Source organism: Typopeltis vanoorti, chromosome 5 (assembly GCF_054136105.1).
Source record: "Typopeltis vanoorti isolate ZY-2024b chromosome 5, IOZ_Tvanoo_1.0, whole genome shotgun sequence".
Classification (NCBI taxonomy): domain Eukaryota; kingdom Metazoa; phylum Arthropoda; class Arachnida; order Uropygi; family Thelyphonidae; genus Typopeltis; species Typopeltis vanoorti.
The window spans coordinates 31124171-31146806 of NC_143553.1; the positions used below are offsets into that span (position 1 = coordinate 31124171).

The 22636-nt window shown below is 35.0% G+C and overlaps 1 protein-coding gene across 1 annotated transcript in view; it reads right to left on the reverse strand.

The window, feature by feature from the left end:
• Sil1 (Sil1 nucleotide exchange factor) overlaps nucleotides 1-14984 on the reverse strand; it is a 116145-nt gene extending 101161 nt beyond the window's left edge. Inside the window, exons 1-2 of the mRNA XM_090392971.1 lie at nucleotides 14663-14984; nucleotides 4400-4633 (exon numbers count right to left, since the gene is read on the reverse strand). Coding sequence (XP_090249097.1) covers nucleotides 4400-4607 — 208 coding nt within the window. The 5' untranslated portion in view covers nucleotides 4608-4633; nucleotides 14663-14984. The remainder of the gene's footprint in view (nucleotides 1-4399; nucleotides 4634-14662) is intronic.
• Between the last annotated feature and the right edge of the window lie 7652 nt (nucleotides 14985-22636).

Below are 22636 nucleotides of genomic sequence, written 5' to 3' on the forward strand. Positions count from 1 at the left end.
TACCACTGTGCTGTCATCACTGCTTGTTTCATTTAGCAGTTTTTCAAAGTAATTACTCCATACTTCAAGGATGTCTTTTTCTCCCGTTTTCATGTCATCTCTAATTCCTTTTTATCATCTCTAATTCCTCTAATTACAGCACTCTTTCCTCCATTCTTAAGCTTCTTCAACAACCGCCAGAATATTTTGCCACCTTCTTGATATTTATTTTCTATATTCTTGCCAAAGTCCTCCCATGACTTTTGTTTAGCTAGTTTTACAGTGTTTCACTTTCTTACATTCGTCTCTTTATTCTCTAAGAGCAAAAGCCGACTTATTTGCCAGAAACTTTTGATATGCTTTCTTCTTTTCCTTCACTGCCTCTTTAACTTCCTGTGTCCACCATGGAGTTATAATTTTTCTATCCTTGCAGACAACCTCACCACATGCCTCTCTAGCTGAATCAATCAGTGTTTTCTTCAGGTCTTGCCACTAAACCTACAAGGTTTGGTTCCTGTTTTCAAACTCTTTCATTTTTTCTTCAATAATCTTTGTGTATTTTAGTCTACAGTTCACATCTGAGAGCTGCTCAACTTTTATTCGCTTTAAAACTTTCTTACATGTTATTCTTTTCAATATTAAATTCAATTTTATCGTGCTCAAGACTAAATAGTGATCACTTCCAATTTCAAATTCTCTGTACACTCTGGTGTCCTTCACCAAGGAGAAAACATCACTATCAACAATAACATAGTCAATGAGACTCTTCTTATTCCTAGCCTCTTCTCTCCATGTGAATTTGTGCACATTTTTATGTTGGAACATGGTGTTAGTGATAACTAGTCCATGTCCTGAGCAGAAATCCAACAGTTATTTACCATTACTATTAGCTTTGCTCTTTTCTCCAAATTTTCCCAAAATATTTTTGTATGTCTCACAATCATTTCCTACTCTGCTATTTAGATCCCCAACAAGGACCAACTTTTCATTTTTCATTGTGTCAGTTGCTTTTTCTAAAGTCTCAAAAAAATCCTCCACTTCTACCTTAGTAGAACCTTCTGTGGGACCATAGGCACAAATAAGTCTCATTGTCCAGTTCCCCATTCTCATATTTGCCCACATTACTCTACTTGAGACTGACTGCCATTCAAGAAGATTAGCCTCGCATTTTGTGTTGAATACTATGGCTACTCCTTCTTTTCCTTGATTGTCAATGCCTGAATATAACATTTTGTATTTATTGCTCAGAAAGATCTCGCCAGTTTTGGTCTTTTTTGTTTCAGTCACCCCTATTATGTCGATCTGGTACTTATTTAATTCCTCAGCTAGCTTCATTTCTTTGCCATTCAGGCTTCTTACGTTGATAGTACCGATCTTTTACTCTGGTGATGTTGAGTTGGGGGTTTGTTTTCAGATTTGTTCCAGTAGCTGACTTTTCGCTGTTCGCCCTGGTTCCCTGGCGAAAACAACGGGGGCCTTGTTTAACCGGGCGACGCCCCAGCTGGCATGAAATTCTGTCATGTTGTACCATTATTTTTTATTTTGGTTTAACCAATAAGAATACAATTTGGTCGGCTTAATCCCAAATTGCCAGCCCATCCTCGTTCGTTCAGTATCCAATTAGATACCCAACAGGGTGCACCACGAGAAGGTGAGGATTGGACATTAGGTCAGAAGCCCTGGTCGGTTCTCCACATTCCTTTAAAGGCTATGTGGAGGTCTCCTCTCAGTTATACAGCTTTGACCTTTAAGTATCTGTTTGAAATTGCAAGTCATTCTATCAAGTAGTTTGTTTTACGCAGCTGTCTGAATCAAAAGTGTTGTCTGTATCTCTTGAAATGGATAAAATTAAGTATCGTGCAGTTATAAAATGCTTCGTGAAAGGTTTAACGGCAAATGAAATTCATTCAAAATTCATAAAAGTTTGGGCACTCTTCTTCGTTTTCAACAATTAGGAAATGAGCTGCCGAGTTTAAACATGGCCGTAAAAGCCTTGAAGATGATCCACATCCACAACGTGTAACAACACCAGAAATCATTGATCATGTGCACGATATGGTATCAGATGACCGGTGAGTCAAAGTGCGTGAAATTGCGAAGACTATAGGCATTTCAAAAGAACGTGTAGGATATAAGTGAAAAAAACTTTACACAAGATTGGTGCTGGGCTTGCTCACAGCAGATCAAAAACGCACTCGCATGAAAATCTCTGAACAGTGCTTGGAGCGTTTTAACAAGAATAAAACTGATTTCGTGCATCAATTTATTACTATGGATGAGACTTGGATTGACCATTACACACCAGAATCCTAAAGAGTCAAAACAGTGGACAGAAGACAGTTGTTCAGTGCCAAAGAAGACAAAGTCGGTTCTATCACTAGAAAGGTCATGGCATTGGTGTTTTTGGATGCTAAAACGCATTTTGTTTATTTATTAACTTGTAAAGGGCAAAACGATAACTGGGGAATATTATTCTGATCTTTTAACCACTAGACGAAAAAATTCATGTGAAAAGACCTGGTTTGCAGAAGGAGAAAAATCATCTTTCATCAGGACAATGCACCTGCCCACAAAGGTGTTTTGGCAATGGGAATATTAAAGGATCTGCACTATGAGTTGTTGGAACATCCACCCTATTCCCCAGATTTGGCTGCCTCTTATTTCTATCTCTTCCCAAAACTAAAACTCTTCCTCACTGGTCAGCATTTTTCTTCGAATCAAGAAGTGATTGCAACTGTAGAGGGGTATTTTGCAGGTCTTACTGAGAACCACTACAAGGATGGGATAATGGTGCTGGAACATTGCTGGAATAAATGTATTAGTCTTAAGGGGGGATTATGTTGAAAAATAAAAATAATTTTGAAATTATAAATTCATTTTTTTTGTTGTTAGGCCAAGAACTTTTCAGACCACCCTCGTATCAACACGATGATGACAAATAAAATACTTGTGTTTTTGATGATCATTTATGGCAGGTAGTGATACATCAATGCATTTATATATTCCAAAAATGGCTTCTGTTCTGTTTCTATTTCCAGTAGAGGAACAAGTCAGTTTGCAATTTTTGTCGCTCCACAATGTGTCACACCAAATGACATTTGCAGATTTCACCTGCATATATTAGGGGGGAAAAAAAGTTTGTTATGCCACACAATAAACTGGTGGTAGAAAGCAATCCATAAATAGGTGGAACAACATCAAATATGGAGAGGTGTGTGATCAGCTAAGATCAACTAATACAAACATTACTTGCCATACATGTTGTCATTTAAAGCAACATGTATATATACTGCTATAGATACTCATTTTTTAAGATATCATCCACAACTGCTTATATTAAAAAGGTAGCTGCACAACTGACCAAAACACACCTCTGGAGACCAAACTGTATGTGCTACATACAGTCTGAAACATCTGCAGAAGTATCAGCATGAGATTGGACCACCATTACATACCAAAGAGTACATAGGGTGGAAACACTCCTTCTCCCCTATGCAGAAAGATCTACACATGTCCATTCACATAAAGGATCATTCTGACTAATTTTATATCTCGAGGCTACCCTATCACTACCAAATAATATTGCATCATAGGGGGATGTGTCAATTTTTGCAGATAACACAAAACTTGAGCTACAAAGGGCCAAAACTAACATTAACTTTCTTGGGATTTGAACAGACCATGTGGACAGAAGTGGATTTGCATACAGTATTGCAAAATGTAATATTCTGAGATTTGGAAAGCAAAGATGGGATGCTACGCATTCAATTGGTGGGAATATATTAAAAAGAAGGGAGAAAGTAAGGAACCTGTCAGTGATGGTGCATGACCTGAAATCTAAAGGACTTACTGCAAGAACACCACAAAAGATTACTGCAATAATGAGAGCATCAAGATACTAATAAAGAGATTACAGTTCCACTATACAAGACCTTTACTGAGCTTCATTTGGACAGCTATGTGAAGATTTCTCCCCCAAGGAGAACAATTAGAGCAGCATTATTTCTGGAATGCTGGGTGTGAAGACATATTGAGGGAATATCATCTAATAGGATGATAGGAAAAGGAGAGATGATATGATTGTGTCATACTTAGGCAAGAGGTTTGTACTAAAATAATGCAGAAAAGATTTTTTTTTTTTTTTTTTTTTTAATTAGATGAAAAGAAGAAAAAAACCTGAGGTCCTGAAAGTTGTATAGAGGTGTGCACAAAAAAGAGAGAGATTTACTGCTTGGGCAGTGGTAGGTAAGTGGAGTACATTGTTTAAGAATGTGCAGAAACAGCAAGTTTAAAGCATGGTTTGATGGTGATGATATGACCTCCCATTATGAGTCTTTTTTTTCACTTTAAACAACATGATAAAACATAAGATCTCAAATGAAACATTTTTTAATAAAATAAAAATTAACTGACATCATACCTGGTTTTATTTGTTGCCATTCTTCTGTTGGTTGAAAAACATCTCCACTTTCTTCATCAGTATCACTTTCATTTACTACATCTGTTTCTTCATTCTCACTTTGAATAACCGTTAGTGCTCCCTGCTTTTTATCATCTTCAGTTTTACCGAAGGCAGAAAAAAAAAGGCAAGTAAGGTACAGTAGGAGGTAATAACCATTGCCTTTCATATTTCCCCATAGATTTCACTTTATATCTAAATAAGAGTATAAACAGAAATCATTATAATTACAAATCTAAATTTTGACATGCAAGAGGAAAATAAAATTGCTACACATTAAGTCCTGAATATAGTAAAAAAGAATATAGATTACAGTAAAACCATAGCCATCCCATACATTAAAGGGTTATCAGAAAAAATCAATAGAATCCTAGACCATTATAATCTTAATGCCACTTAAACCACCTATAAAATTAAAAAAAATATTCAACTCCTCTAAGGATCCTCTCCTCCCATTGGCACATCCTGGAGTTTATTGCATCTACTGCACCTGTAACTTACCTTATATTGGTGAAACTGGATGTACCATCCCTATATGTAAAAAAAAACACAAAAAAACATTAATATAACAATTTTGGTGAAGCAGACCTCTCAGATCACGCTTTCAACACCCTACACCAAACTGATTGGAAAAGTAAATACTCTTTACATACAAAAACCTGTATGAATGAAAATTTAAAGAAGCCTGTGAAATTCCGATTAACCACCCTAATCTCAACAATAATGGTAGCATAAAAATTGGCACATATTCAGCCTACTTAGTTTCCAGCATACTTTAGGACTTTAAGCAATTTTCAGCCCAATTTAATTTTGTAACCGAATAGATAATAATAGGACTCTAACTTTGATGTAATAAAGGTTTTTTTTTTTTTTTCTCATCAGAGGTCAGGCCAATAATTGTTGTAACAGTTGGTCAGTAACTTTAACAAACCATGTAGATTGTAGTGAAGCTTGTTTCTTTGTATATATCTGTATGCTTCGGATGACGACCTTGATATGAAGGTCGAAACGTCAACTATTCATTTTGGTTTATATTAAACTAAAGTTTTGCTCTAACACGGTAGTTCTCTCCATAATTTTTCATAATGTATAAAATCTATTTAATGTGAATGCCAGTGGTAAAGGGCTCACAACCTATAGCATAGATGGCGAACCTGTGGCACATCTGAGAATTTTACTGACACATCAACGGTTTACAAGTGATATCCTTTTTTATAAGCTTATAAATTATTAGCTTTTTTTTTATTGTTACAATATGTACAAGTTAAATTTTGTTTTACATGAAAGAGCAGCTATGAAGACGTGCATATGATTGGTGCAGTATTAACAAAAGATCACTCGACCCAAAGGTAACCAACTATTGTTGTGTTGAAATACTAATTCTCTTCAACCGAATTCTATAACATCTGAAACTGTCCTAACAACATTCACTATATATTTCTTAGTTTTAACACATTCACGAAGGGGTGTCGTTTGTCGTTCCGATGGAACTTCTCATTACCAGCAGGCTCAACTCGCACAAAGTTTCAACCCTTGGTTGAATTTTATTGCTACTTATTTGAGCTGCAGACGAACTCACATAAGCATTATATGCCATGTTTCAATTTGTGGTAGAATTTTATTTGAAGTTAGACTTTGTGATCTGCCATAATGACATCGAGAATTTCAAATGCAATAAAACAAACTCTTATTTCATGTAATTGAAAAATTGGAAAATAGTTTTTAGTTAGATACTGTGTTTCTAATGCAACATATGGTTTTGCTCGAGTCTATACAGCATAGTTTCTGTGAGACATGTAATTCATTAGTTAGTGCCGTTTTTATTCCAGCTGTCAGTAATTGCACTGTTTGTTCAGAAATACAGGTGATATTACACAGACTGCAAAAGTTTCGTGTACCTTATTGAGGGATACAATAAAACTACTTGTTTTTCTTGCATCTGCAGTATAATGGCTGTTGCAGAGGGTGCTGTTAACTGCGAGGCGCGAGTCACTATCGTCTCGACGTGAACATGTTCAAACATTAAATTATATATTTAGTTTAATCCTTTATTCAAGTGTAAGCTAACAAAGTTTGCACCTGAAGTATCTTCAGGACTGGGGCAACTCGTGGCAAAGGTAGACTGACTTCACATCATTTGCCTTAGTATCCCATAATGTAAAGCACATCTCCTTGTGGAGATGTATAATGCTATGCATAATGGGAAGGGTCACTACCCAGACTGGTTTCGACCTTTATTTAGGTCTCTTCAGTGGGAGCCAGACCCAGAGGTAATACCAAGGTTGAAGTATTACAGAAGTCATTTTCCTATACTAGTTGCTAAAAGGTGTCACACTTCCAACATCTTTCTCTAATCCAAAGTAATTTAATAATAAGGCGTGAAAATATGACTTCTGCATTACTAACTTAACCAGTCTAGATAGTGGCCCTTCCTTAGTTCCCATAATGCTATACATTATGGGAACTAAGGCAACTGATGTGAAGTCATTAGCCTCTACTTCACATGCAAACGTTGTTTACACTTGGATAAAGGATTAAAACCAAGAATATAATTTCTTGGTATCTTTAATTTGCAGTATTACCAAGCAAAAAAAACTTTCAACAATATAAGATCGATTCCAATAACTACAGCATGCTCTCTCTCTCATCCAATATACTAAGTCTACCTACTGTTTCTAGCAATATCCAACTCTGCTGTGGCTATTATAAAAGGATAGGTTACTAAAACATGATCTTTCCTTTAACAAAAGCAGTTATGGCAATCCACTTAATATATGACCCATCCTTCAGACTCCCTGGGATCATTTCACATAGTCCCGATTCTTGCATCCCATCTTTTCTATTAAGTATTCTTATGGGTACAGCTCCAAACTTTCCTCTAAACATAAAAACAAAAGTAGCCACCACTGATCAGCCTCAAACTTCTTGAACCAAAATTCTTCCTTTTCATTTATCTAGAAAGGCTTTCCCTATACCTTTCTACCCAATGATCAAAAATCTCCAGCTCTTCAAGATCACATTAACAGATTCCACATGTTACAAGTTTTGAAAACCTACCAGTTGTATGCAGAGTTAATAACTAAAACAAAAACCACCAAAAGGCAGTTTATAACTGATTCTTTGAAACTGCCTAAAATTAATTTGAATATAACAAATTTTGCAATGAGAAAAAAAAAGGTAGATAATATCATATAACATCAAGGATTCATGACAAAAAAAAAAAAATGACAGATATCCATAATATTCTTAAAGTGTGTGTGTGTGTGTGTGTGTGAACACACACTCATGTTGACAGAAACCACATCACCTGCTGTAGCCATTTTTTTTTGGTAATTAAATTTGAATGCCTATCTGAAAAGGGATAACAACACAATAATTGTCACAAATAATGAAGAAGATAATACAGCAGCTTAATTTTTATTAATATTTGGCTTTTTTAAGTACAAGATGTGACATAATTAGGAAATGACAACAAACTTGACAAATATGTAAATATTTCAAAATGCAGTGGACAGTGATATTTTCACCGGAAAAACAAATACCAGTATCAAAAGTTAATTCAACTAGACAGTTTTACTAACATTTAAAACTAAAAATTCACTTTTTGCTGTTTAGTGCTTTGTGGGTCCCTTGCTTTTATTACAGCTTGGCATCAGCTGGACATTGACAAAATCAATTTCTTGATGGATGCAACTGTCAATTCATGATTCCATACCCTTATGCCACTTCTTGGAGCTCCCAATGTTTTTGGTCTCTTGTATATTTCACTCTCCATTTGGTACTACCACAAATTCTCAATGGGGTTGAGATCTGGCTGTTTCCTGGCCATCGTAATCACTGAATCAGAGCCACTTATTAACTTGTTAATTGAGCCACTTATTAACCTGCAATTAAAATTGAAGCTTTTTTTAAGTACTAAACTTAATTTAGTATGGCAAATTTTACGGTTATAATGACATTACTTATTTTTTGCCTTATGACAAAGGGCCGAGTCATCCTGAAAGAGGCAGTTTGTTACAGTAAAGTGGTCTCCGAGAGTAAGCAGCAATTCTAAAATATTCTGGTACACCTGTGCATTCACTGAACCTTTTGTGAAATGCAAGTGACCAACACCATGATAAGACATGCAGCTCCAGATCATCTGACCAGCTAAAAATTTGACTGTTGAGACCAGTCAGCCAGGGTTGAATTTTTCCTCTGACTGTCTTAGAACTGTCTGTCTGCTGTCAATGCCCTGCAGGTGCCTTCTCTCATCAGAAAAAAATTACTCTTTTCCACTGATCAGTGGTCCATTTGGCATGCTCTTTGCACCAATTTAACTGAATTGATCTTTTTTTTTTTTTTGGTTAAAGACCAGACAGCCAGGGTTGAATTTTTTCTCTGATTGTCTTAGAACTGTCTGTCTGTCAACACCCTGCAGGTAAGCTTTCTCTTGTCAGAAAAAATTACTCTTTTCCACTGATCAGTGGTCCATTTGGCATGCTCTTTGCACCAATTTAACTGAATCGATCTCTTTTTCTTTTCTTTTTTTTTTTTTTTTGGTTAACAAGGATTTCTTTTTAGGGCAGGTGTTCTAAAATGAAACCCTACCAAATTAGTCTTCTCCTGACAGTTACAGAGCTTGTCCTAACTCCTGTTTGTTCTTCCCAGTCCCATATAAGTTCTCCAGATGATGCATGCCGATTTTTGAGGAAAAACCGTTTTAGAACTCAATCTTGCCATGGTGTAGACCAGTGTTTCTCAAACTTTTTTCGACTACAGAACACTTCACAAATCTTGAAATTTTCACGGAACACCTTGGTTATTTTGTAATGTATAAATTAATTAATTGGTAATTTAGCTGATTTTTTATTATTAATCAATAACTGATAATTAATTCTTGATTAATAATTAATTATCATCAATTAAACCATCATTAAATTAATTTGTGCTGACAAATTAATTTAAAAATGACAAATTCCAGAACTTCTCGCGGAACACCAGTTAAGAACCACTGGTGTAGACAGTGGCTTTCTTCCTGTCCCCTTCTTACTTTCCTTCACTTTCGACAGCAGCTATTTCACAAGAGGAATAACCTTCTCTATTCAAAGCTTGAATCACATTTTTTCTGCGAGGTGTTAACTGCATGTAACTAGCCATGACAATCTCAGCACAAACATGTGAAGACTAACTCTTGCTGTCTACTTATAGCATAAAAAAAATTATTCTGACACAATAGCAGCAACTATTACTCCTCTTCTTCTCCCTTCCTATGTGTTAAGCCTACTGATCTGTTACAGAGCTATCTTAAGCCCTTCTAAGTTGTACCTGTCCCAAGGATAAGGTGACTAGCCCTTCTTTATACAAAAGCAAAGAAAATAAATCATAAATCAAAACACTGTGAAATCTACCTGAGTATCATCCTTTTAAGACAGAGATATTTTACTTATTTTCTTATCCTAATAGGAATAAAGCAACATCAACTAATCCTCTTAGTGATGGTCAATGCTCCATTTTGCATTCATTATATGCTCTTCCCGTACATTTTTAGCTACACTGAAAACGATAATTGCATAACGATAATGCCCTGCAAAACTTAAAAACCAATATTTTACTTCATATTGGACTATGTAGTAGTAAACTGAATCTCTGTCACCCTGGGAATGATAGATGATGCAATACAATGAAATATTTAATGATAAACCAATGAAAATGCCCATTTAATTACTAAAACCTACATTTATATAAGGTGATGCAGTTTCTATGAACATGAACTGTGTGTGTGTGTGTGTGTGTGTGTGTGTGTGTGTGTGTGTGTGTGTGTGTGTGTGTGTGTGTGTGTGTGTAGGGAGGCATAGGACTAACCACCTTATCCTCGATACAGTAGGGGTTAAATGTAGAAAAAATCCTCAACACCGCAAGGTAAAAGAGGACAGAAGGAATAATAATAAGAATACGCACAGATATTTTTTTATAAGGGAATAGGGATAGGTATTTAGAAAATAAATAAAATATATGCATAAATATATATGCACATTTTTTATAAGGAGATATGAATAAGCATTTAGAAAAAATGCAACTAGAAAGGATGAAATTTGTTTGAGTTTTTTCTAGCTGAATTTTTTTTCTAAATGCATCTCCACTTCTTGTTTAAAAAAATATAAAAACATCTTTGCATTTTACTATTCCTGCATGTTCCATAAAATCTCACAGAAACTCCTTTCTTGGAATCTGAATAATCACGTATATAAATAACTGTATAACTTATTTGTTACCAGTATTTATTTCAGTCAAGTACCTCATTAAGTGTCTTAAATTAATGTTTAATTGCAATTTTATTATATAAGGGACTTCAAAATATAATAACCTTCATAAGGGCTTTTTCAAATGAATGTAACTTAGCTCGTCTCCTACAGAGATGAATCCCTTCCAGGAAACCTTCCTCCCCGACCCCACCCTTGCAAAACCAAAGAATGCATCAATTAATACATAAAGTACAGTGGTGATGGGTGGAAGGATTGTGCAGTGCAGTGTAGCAATCTCCCATGACTACATATCTATGAGCTATATAATAATACAGATCACACAACTTTTCTTTATTCATGTACTGACTTATGGCATGCTCTGTGGTTGAGAATTCAACTTCAGTAGTGTCATAGATATCTATGAAGATGCAATTTCCTGCAGGAGACTTAATATCAAAAATACAGGCACAGAATCAAGAATTGCTGCAGATTTAATTATCATTAGGTTAGTTAGTCAGGTCTGAGCATGCTGTTTCAATGCTGTAGATCAATACAACATAACAAATACACAAGGATGTAGCAAGCACATTCTGAATACCTTAAAATATAGTGACCAGATTATCCAAGGACCAATGCTGGACACGTTCCACTGGTTGCATAGCTTTTGTTTCCTGCTTTGCAGGTTTGCCTTCCCTCTAGGCGTATATTCTAAAATTGCTGTATTTCTTCTTATCCCAACAGAAACATAATCATACCTTTTCAATAAAATATTCTGCTTTTATTCTTATTATTACTAATTAATAATATTGTTACTGCTAAACTATCAAGAAATTTTTATTTAAATTCTCAATAATGGATACAAAGTAAATATTCCAAAAAAACTTATTTTATTTGTACAATGAATAGATGTTTATTAAAAGCAACTTTTATTTAAATTCTTAATAATATATGCAAAAGTAAATACCACACAAAACTTATTTATCTTATAGAATAAATATCTATTAAAACTCTCCAAATGAACAATTTAAACATTTTTCGGAAGAATGAATTCTTTTCAATAATTCATCATCATCTGATATTTCACTCATAAAATCTTCACAGGAATCAACCATATTATATTTCACAATAAGAATGGCCTTTATTGTCTCAAATTTTAATTGTGTTTTCTCTGCAGTCCATAATTTATTCACAAATGAAAATACTCTTTCTGTAACAGCATTTGTCACAGGTAAGCAAAGGACAAATTCCACTGTTTTTTTTTATATTACCATAAGACACTTTTTTGTTTCTCAAAAAAGCAAATATCTCAACCCATCTATCTCCTATAGGAGTTTTTTTCTCCTTCCATTCTTCAATTTTTGAATCAATTATATACTTCTTTAAACAAGAAACTTCATCAAAAAGGTTATTTTCATATATTCCATGATATGATTTTTTCCAAAATTAGAATCTATATACTCCAACGATGCCTCAAAATCATGCCATGATATCCTACTTTTAAGATTCACCTATTTAAATGTCTTAATTTCAAGGAACTGGGATGACCACATGTCCAAAAATTCCAAACAGTTACTGTAAAAAGTTTTAACGTGAGAAATAAACAATTTTTTTTTTATGCTTCCCTCTTTTTCAAAAATTCTTAAATCTCTTCTTATGCCGATAGGAACGTAGTTTGATTCGAGACATTCTCTGTATTTTTCTTTTAGCATATCGAGTTTCTCTGAGACTTCCGTTATTGTACAATCATTTCCTTCAATGTTTCTGACTACTGCCTCAAATACTGATGCTGGACTATGAAGAAATGTTAACCACAACTGAGAGGTATTATCATTGAAAAAGAGTTCAATTATACTTGAACACTTATCAAGGGATAAGAAATATGACTTCAATGGACTATATAATTTCAGAATCCTCTCAATCACAGGCATTAAAGCTAGACATCTAGTTTTACTGTAGCCTAGTATTTTGTGATATTCAACTTCTGCTTCTTCACAGAGTTCTTTCAAAGATTCTACTCTGACAGTGTAAATGTAAAAATGGCTATAAATTTTTGTTACAATAGACTATGTCTAGTGGTAAAAGTTCAGCAGCAGTTTGAATAACATTGTGAACTATATGAGCTACACAACCTACTCCAATAATATTTTGCTCAAAACTTCTGTTCAGTATAGCGAAGAAATTGTTAATACCCTTTCTAGCTACACCACCAAAATTGGTATTTGCATTATCAGCACAATGTGCAACAACCTTCTTAGATAAATTGTTTTTTTCAAGAACAGTTAAGATAGAATTGCTGATAAGCTCTGCAGTTTCCCCAGGTTGGGACACAAAATCAATATTCTTATTCTTCACACCACTTTTTGAATCAAAATAACGAATGATAGTAGGAAAAAGTTTTACATCATTATGGTTTGATGCATCAGAAAACACAGATATAAAGTTTATATTTTGTAATTCCTTACCAAGTTCTTTCAATGCATGTGGTGCTAATACATGCTTGATGATAGCTTCTGTTTTTGTCCTTGTGCATGTGAATTTGCTGTCGAATAATTTGCAGATCAGTTTGGATGTACAGTCCATGGATCTAAAAGTTTGATTGTGATATATGGTATGGAAAGAAAATACAGTCTCTGCAATCGCTAATTCATCCCAAATTCAGTTTGACGGAGAAAATTGGTCATCTTTACGGATGAAGAAGCTGCCTGTAGAGCTTTCTTATGCTTATCAGAAGCTAAATGCCTTGTGATATCGCGCTTTCCTCCAGAGGTCACAGAAAATTTTCCCAAACAGATTGTACATGAAACATATCCCTCCTGTTCATACTCTTTAATAAATGGATACTCTTTTTTCAAATTATATGTCATTTTGCAATCCCTTCGTTTTCTTTTTACTGACATGGTTTAAACATGATTATTAAAAAATAAAAAATATTTTAAAATAATTATAAACTTTCCAATTTTTAAACATTAAAAAATGATATAGCAAAGTATCACTTCTGCGAATACCTGGAATCTATGATATCAAAAACGATTGTAATATTATGTCTGCAGGTAAAACTTTGATTTTGAAACATACAACAAAATATCATTTTTTAAATTACCATTACTATAACCATGGTCAATATATCATTTTGTGGTTTCCTTTGCTCCACAATCAATTTTGTATCGACATGAGTGAAGTACTGAAAGCCCTCAAACTAACAATAACTTAAAGTACCTTTATTATTAAAAAAAAGGAAGGGGGGGGGGGAATACAGCTTTTGCTGTCATGTGTAATTGTTTATTTTATGAATGAAATTTAAAAGCAACAGATATCATATCTAAACTTTGTTTTATGGTAATAATAATAATATTTATTATGGCATTATCCCAGTCACAATTTGTTACAGATAGTTGTGAACACAGTAAAAATAGATAATTTTACCAAACAGAATACAAATTACATACATTAAACATACACTATGTAAATTATAGTAGTAAAAACAAAAACGTTGGTATTATATAAATTTAGATTACATTGATTGACGATAATTTTGTCGAACTTAAGTTTGGCATATAATCAAAAAATAATTTTACATGAAAAAGTTCCTCAGAATAAACAACTAATGTATGTTTGTAGTTTACTCTTTCTGTTAAGGTGAATAAAATATTTCAAATGCTGTACATTTTGCTGTACAGGACCGGTAAATGTTATACAATATGGCATAATGCTGTACATCTGGTCACATAACCTTAAAATCAACAGCTAACTTGCTGTGTAAGAAAGAGAGCCTTCATAGGCCCCAGTGAAAATGGTCAAAAGATGTACAGATCTAAAGAGAAAACAGGAATCTACATTTCTAGAAGAATGTACTGGGGGGGGGGGGTCAAGTTAAACTATTACTTCAATACTGCAACTTGAGATATGATGCTATAATACCATGATTTATTGTTCAGAAAAAAGGAATTTATGTCAATCTTGATTGTAATAAATTATAGGCATTATTTAGACCACATCATACCAGTCTTTCAATGAGTTCAAGGAGAGGTATATGATGGATATTGTGTGAATAGTTTGGGTCTCCCGCGGCGAGTCTTCGGACTCCTTAGTAGCTTAAAAAGGCATAATCGACAATGTGAGACCCCTAAAGTGTCGTTCACATCTATCAAAACTTTCAACAACGAATTTCTGCATTACTTTTTGCAAGCCAGGTATGGGCAATTGCATTCTCTTTCTCATAGACATCCTCAATAAAATATATTTGGCAGACAATTTTATAATGTCATAATGACATTATAAAAACATTTTAAAAATATATATTTTTTTTTTAAATTTCAAACACGGGATCATTTTTTATTCTTACTCACACCAGTTCAGGAAATAAATATATTTAACTCATAACGATATTATAACACACTTCGACACTACGATAATCGCAAACATAAAATAGGGATGGCATTACACGTAGAAGACAAGCATAGAATATTACTTAAATACACGTGTTCCAATGTAACAGTTTGCCAACAGATTTATAACACCCTGCCCTCTAGTAGTGAAAGAATCAGAATAAGCAAAATTATTATTAATAATAATCTAGTTAAAGTTCATAATTCACAAAAACTTCGCTTGATCATTAATGATTATCTAAGGGAGCACACAGTATTATTGCCATTAGCATCTTAACTCTTCATTTTATGCTATCGTTGCAGATAAGAACCAAGGTAGAATCAACTGAAAAAAGAATAAGGAGTGTGAAACAAAAGTGTCGAGTTGTCCAGCTTTGGTGGTATATTCAGATAGGAAATCGATCGTCCTAAAATTAGTTATTAGTTTCGGGAAAAAAAAGAAAAGAAAGAAAATAAATGCGAATGCCTTTTACTCCCTGTCTTATTCTAATTATTAGAGCCTGATGGGAAATCAAACTCCACCATTAGCCAAGTAGAGATAACAAGTCCAAAACTATCACTTATTTTAAACGGTATCTGGTGAAGAGACGACAGACAACAAAGCCGTCATTTCGTATTCTCTAACTTTAGACTAATACATGATTGCAGGAAATTGTATGAGTTCTGCAGGTTTCTTGATTTTTTTCAGTTTCGAGAAAAACCACCTTGCTTCCGACAGTGATCGACTAACTCGGGAACCTGATGAAGAAAGAGTTAGAAAAGCTCCTCTGCTCAGTGACTAGAATCGAACAATGAACGTCTTATTTTGGGTTGCCTAGCGCTATGGTAAAAGTCATTTCCACAGCGCTAAAAGCTTGTAAATGAGTTCTTTGGTTAAAAGTGAATTAGCTTATAAATAAATAAATCCCCTTATGCATTTTATTCTGCATAGAGTATAGGCGGATTTATCCATGATTAACGTTTTTGAAGAAGATAAGAACTACTTTGAATTCAGCCATCACTAATAGAGAACACAGGCTCTTATCTGTCTTCCTAGACTGGTTTTTGCCTTTATGGAGGTCCCATCGGTGGGAGCTAGAGCTATAAGGATATTAGGCTAAATCAATGGTGGTGAGCTTTAGACCACTCCAGCTAATGCTTAGCATTGCCTTGATTTTAGTTTCTACATACAAGCAGTAAAACAGTATGCCCCATATTATGAAAATACTCTAGATCAGAGATAATTGTTTCTCTTGGTTATAAAGTGCACTACCTCATCATACACTTCATACACCATACACCTCACATACACACACATACACATCATACACCTCACCGTACACTTCATCATACCTACTCTCAAACTAATATGGAGTTGGTCCACCTTTTGCTGCTATAATAGCCTTCAGTCTTCTGGGAAGGCTTTACAGTAAAATATGTTGCTGCAGTAATTTCTTTCCTTTCTTTGAGCAGATCAGGATCATGATCAAGATCCAGATCCTGACATCAGTCTGATGTCAGGCAGTTTGACTTGGCTTGCAATCGGCATTCCAATGCCGATTGCACGGATGCGTGCTCAAAGGGAATGACACAGGGCTCTACATAGGCCAGTAGAGTTCTTCAACACCAATCATCTCAAATCATTCCTGTACAGTTCTCACTTTGTGGATGAGGTCATCATTGTGTTGATACGAGGGTGATCTGAAAAGTTCTCGGCCTAACAACGAAAAAACGAATTTATAATTTCAAAATTACTTTTATTTTTCAGCATAATCTGCCTTAAAAATAACACATTTGTTCCGGCGATGCTCCAGCACCATTATCCCATCCCTGTAGTGGTTCTCAGTAAGATCTGCTTACTATCCCTCTACAGTTGCAATCACCTCTTGATTCGAAGAAAAACGCTGACCAGCGAGGAAGAGTTTTAGTTTTCGGAAAGGATAGAAGTCAGAGGGAGTCGAATCTGGGGAATAGGGTGGATGTTCCAACAATTCATAGTGTAATCCATTAATTTTCCCACTGCAAAACACCTTTGTGGGCAGGTGCATTGTCCTGATGAAAGATGATTTTTTCCCTTCTGCAAACAGGGTCTTTTCACACGAATTTTTTCGTATAGTTTGGTTAAAAGATCAGAATAATATTCCCCAGTTATTGTTTTGCCCTTTTCAAGATAATTAATAAACAAAATGCGCTTTAGCATCCGAAAACACTGATGCCATGACCTTTTCTGCTGATAGAACCGACTTTGTCTTCTTTGGCACTGAACAACCGGCTTCTGTCCACTGTTTTGACTGCTGTTTGCATTATGGTGTGTAATGGTGAATCCAAATCTCATCCATAGTAATAAATTGACGCACGAAATCAGTTTTATTCTTGTTAAAACGTTCCGAGTACTGTTCAGAGATTTTCATACAAGTGCGTTTTTGATCTGCTGTGAGCAAGCCTGGCACGAATCTCGCGCAAAGTGTTTTCACTTGCAATTCTTCATGCAAAATATATCTTACACGTTCTTTTGAAATGCCTATAGTCTCAGCAATTTCACGCACTTTGACTCACCGGTCATCCAATATCATATCCTGCACTGGATCAATGATTTCTGGTGTTGTTACACTTTTTGGATGTGGATCATCTTCAAGGCTGGTACGGCCACGTTTAAACTCGGCAGCCTATTTCTTAATTGTTGAAAACAAAGGAGAAGAGGGCCCATAAACTTTGAACTTCGAATGAATTTCTTTTGGGGTTATACCTTCTTTTACAAAGAATTTTATAACCGCACTATACTAAGTTTTATACATTTCAAGGGATACAACACTTTTGCTTCAGACAGCTGTATAAAACAAACTACTTGATAGAATGAGTTGCAATTTCACCCGGATGCTTATAACAGATGTACCAACCAAGAAAAACACTTGCCGATAGTGTTACCATCTATGGTCGAGGCCGAGAACTTTTCAGACCACCCTCATTCATTACTTTATGGACACAACAATTACCTCATCGGAAAGTTCTTTCACAAAACAGTTGCGAAATAGTTGGAAGCACAGAATTGTGTAGAATGTCATTATAGGCCACAACTTTAGGATTCCCCATCACTGGGGTCAGTCCGAACCATGAAAAACAAATCCAGACCATCTCCTCCTTTACCCAACTTCATAATTTGCAAAACACATTCAAGAGTCCGATGGTGGTGAGCTTTATGCCACTCCATCCAATGCTTAGCATTGCTCTGATTTTAGACTTGTATAAGGCTACACAGCCATGGAAACCCATTTTCTTTAGCTTCCTCTTGCTTGTAGAGGCATTTCAGAATTTTGTAGTGAGTGTTTCAACCGAGAATAGGACATTTTTTCGTTTCACGTGCTCCAAACTCTTTGAAGTATCGCAAAGAGTACTGCTCTCTGATTTTATGTGACCTACCAGGTCGCGATTGTGCAGTTGTTGCCTGTGGGCATTTCCACTTCATAATAACAACACTTGCAGTTGATCGTGGCAGCTGCAGCAGGATAGAAATTTTCTGAAGTGAGTTGTTGCAAAGATAGCATCCTATGAAAATATCGCGTCGAAAGTCACTGAAATCTTCAGTACTGCCCATTTTACTGTATGTTTGTCTGTGAAGATTGCAAGACCATGAGCTACCTTGTATACTTGTATGAGTCATTGTTGTGAATATAGTCATATCCACCACTATATAAGCATGTGATACAGCCACTTGACAAGAAATTATGTGTTTTATTTAATCCATTATCCAAGCGTAAGCTGACAATCACTATATTAGTAAAATACTTGTCAACTTTGAATAAATATTCTGATCCAGAGTGGCTTCTGCATTGATCTAACCTTAGTTTCTTCATGGGTCTATCTTCTGCTGATGAGACCTCAATATAGCTTATGGAATACTGAACCAAGTGATGTCAAGTCTATCTTCTGCTGATGAGACCTCAATATAGCTTATGGAATACTGAACCAAGTGATGTCAAGTCGACTGCCTATACATACAGGTACACTACTCACATACTAATTTTGTTTATTGATGCTTGGATAAACTATTAAAGCACGAATATAATTTCTTGGCAAGTAAAATAAGCCTAAGCCATCATTGAACCAAGGCTTTTCTGGAGTGAGAGAAATACACAGGACGACAAACAATTAATGCAATATCTTAGACCAAAACCCTAACAAATCATACTATTGTTATCTGTACGAATTAATTATTTTATTTTATTTTATCCAAAAACTATTTATTTTATATTAATTAATTTATTTATTTTCTTTTTATTAATTACTTTATTTTATTTATTTTTGGTGTAAATGCGTTAACTAATTATTATTTTTTAAATTTATTATTTTTCTTTTTTAATGCGAGGGTTAAACACCCAAGTTTCCAGCAGAAAATATCTTATCTGCCCATGCCAAGGATAACTCGAAAGCCTACGAAAAAAGGCCTAGAAAAAGTTCTAATCGGTATATATCTAAACTTATAATGGTATAAGGAAGCGAACCATGGATATAAACACCCATGGACTAAGTTAGTTTTAGTTTAAAATTATTTCATCTGAGTTTATAGCAAAAGAAAAAATATATATAGAGAGAGAGAGAGAGAGAGAGAAAGTTTTTTACCTTGTGTGTACTATACGTTAAAGATACCAAGAAATTTTATAAACTTGGTTTTAATGCTTTTTTCCCAAAGTAAGCAAACAAGCAAATACTTCAGGCTCAAATTTGCTTTGCTTGCTTGTTTGTTTACTTGGGGAAAAAAGGATTAAACCCAAGTTTATAAAATTTCGTGGAATCTTTAACATATATAGCTCAGTGGATGTGACATTTGCACCCACGGCGCTTGACCGCATCAAGGAAGACTTTGTTTCAAAGCTAGTCGCGACTAGAAGAAATTTTTCTAAGCCTTTTTTCGACTGGTTCCAGAATTAGTCGATCTCTGGCACGGCAAGCGGATTTTTTCTCCCGTAAACTCGGGTTTTTCGTCCCGTAAACTCAAGAAAATCGACCATAGAACCCACATTATTTCAGACAATAAATATATTGTGTTATATTGTGTTAGGGTTAGGGACCACGAGATGGCGCACTTGTTGAGCCGTCTCTCTCTCTCTTCACTGCGTGCTGCTTAATTAGTGATAGCCTTAGGTCAGCTATCTCTGATTGGCTGCCAGTGGAGATTGAACTGCCCACTCATTCCCCAAAAGTTAGATAAGAAGACAAATTATCTCATTTACTTGGAATATTGCATTGAAACCCCCCCCCGTAGCTTTCTGGCAGAAAGGCATAAGAAAAACCTTGGACAACATAATAAAAAGGTTTCCAAAGTAATGAAGAAAGTTATCAACAGTCAACTTCTTTTACATCTGAAGAGCTGTCAGTTAATCAGCAACTGGAGATTTTGTCACTCAAGATCCACAGCAAATCTCATACACTATATCATCAACCTTTGGACATAAGCCATTGAAAGGTTGGAGAAATCTGTGCTCATTAAACCTGAAATTTCCAAGGCATTTGATAGGATCTAGCATCGAGGGTTTCTCAGCGATCATTTATGGTCTGCCTTCCTGCATTTATAAGATTGCGTTTTTTCAGGTCGTTCACAACGTGCAAAGGTGGAAGATGTTCTCTCTTCAGATTTTCCTGTTAATGCAGATGCTTTTTAGGATTCTGTTATTACACCAAGCCACTTCCTCATATACATAAACGACCTATTTCACTGACCTCCAACCCCATTAATAATTTTTATGCTGGTGATAGCACTCTCATTCTATGCATAAACAAATCTTGCAGTGCATAAACATTTCAGGTTTAAACATCGTCAATGATAAGTGCCCTGATCTGCACACCATCATATATTGGAGCAATAACAAGGTGGTCACCATGTCAGCTGCCTCGCAAAGAAAATCTTAGTTATTCCCTTATCTTTGATAATGCTTAACTGAAAAGTGAAGACCAGATCTCTATTCTTGGACTGATTCCAACTCCTTCTTCTTCAGAGAAGCGGCCATCCTTTCGGCTCATTTATTGCATATAAATCTCAAATCCGTCTAAAATTCTTTCAGAAGAGAACGGTTCAGTTGATTAATGACCTCTCGCTTACAGGGAGTCTTCAGACGCTCTCAAAGACGGTCAGTTTCCACACTGATTGTGTCTTCTACAGATATTTAGATTAGCTTTATTCAGCAGAACTAGCATCCATTATTCCCCCCATTTCTGCGAAACCTACAGGAGCACGAGCAACAGCAGTCCAACATCCTTTTACAACTGAACTGCTGATTTACCGAACTTGTTACTTCTATTCATCGTTCAGTCGGAAGTCTTCCTGGGTATATTCTACGAGAACTACAATCTCCAGTTATTTGAGAAGAATATCAGCAGATTACTATACGCTTGACTCCAGCCCGCACGCACAGCATTTATATGCTGTATGCCTTGAGGTCTCTCGTGTGCGAGAATGATATGAAAAAATAAAATAAAATAAAAAGTATGATATAATAATAATAATAATAATAATAATAATAATAATAATAATAATAATAATAATAATAATAATAATTTAGTTAATCCAATTTTTTATTTATTTTAGGTTGATTATTTTCTTTCAGTTGAAAAATGATGGACCAGTGTTTCTCAAACTTCGGATATCCGCGTACCCCTTCTTAAATTTTCATCATTACCAAGCACCCCCTTATGAAATAATAAATAAATAAAGTATATTTCATTGTAAATGTCTATTTTATTTGAATTTATATGTTCATGTAAACAAAAAATATGATTTATTTTTAATAGAACAAAATTGGGAATAGGTTCCTCTTCATTTCCTGTCCATGAAAATCCACATTTCAAGTAATTCATATCATACTTACGAAGATTTTTATCTTCTTCCTAGTTTGTCCTCTAGAGATGTCAGACGACACACCCTTATCAATTTCATTTGATCCAGATGCAATATCACCGTTTTCTTGTTGGTTATAGCTACTTGTATTTGCTATATTGCTCTTTTTTGTGGGTTTTATAAATCCAATGTTTGAGCTGTGTAGACGTTGGACATATCGCCAGTCAGTGTCCCAATTCTGCCAGAAATGTGAAGTTTGGAGCAGCACATTACTACCTGTTCCCTTAGAACTCTCACCGAAAGAGCTGCAGCACCGGTAGAACAGGACAGCATGCACATCAGAGGCCAATAAAGAAGAGTTTCTGGAGCTTCCAATTTAGTCTAGCAAAGAGGGCGCTTTAAAACAAATCACACTGGGTAAAATTCCATAAACTGCTTGAGATTATCAACTAGAAATTAGTACAAAAGTGTCAGAACAGCAGGAGTTAGGGCCGTTGTCAGATTAGATCGCACCCTGAAGCAAACGATTAAATATTGCCTCTGATGGATTATAAGACAAAAATATAAGAAAATCTCCAATTGCTATTGTGTTTTTGTTAGAAGAGAAATATTAATCCAGAACAATTACATAAATAATATTAATTAAATGTTTGCTTTACAGGGATATCGTACAATAAAACTGTTTATAAGCTCTTCTAAATTTAAATTACAAGCTATGTCCGCCTCTATCGATATAGTTGCTAGACCAACCAATCTTTCTTGGTCATTGCTGTTCGAATAA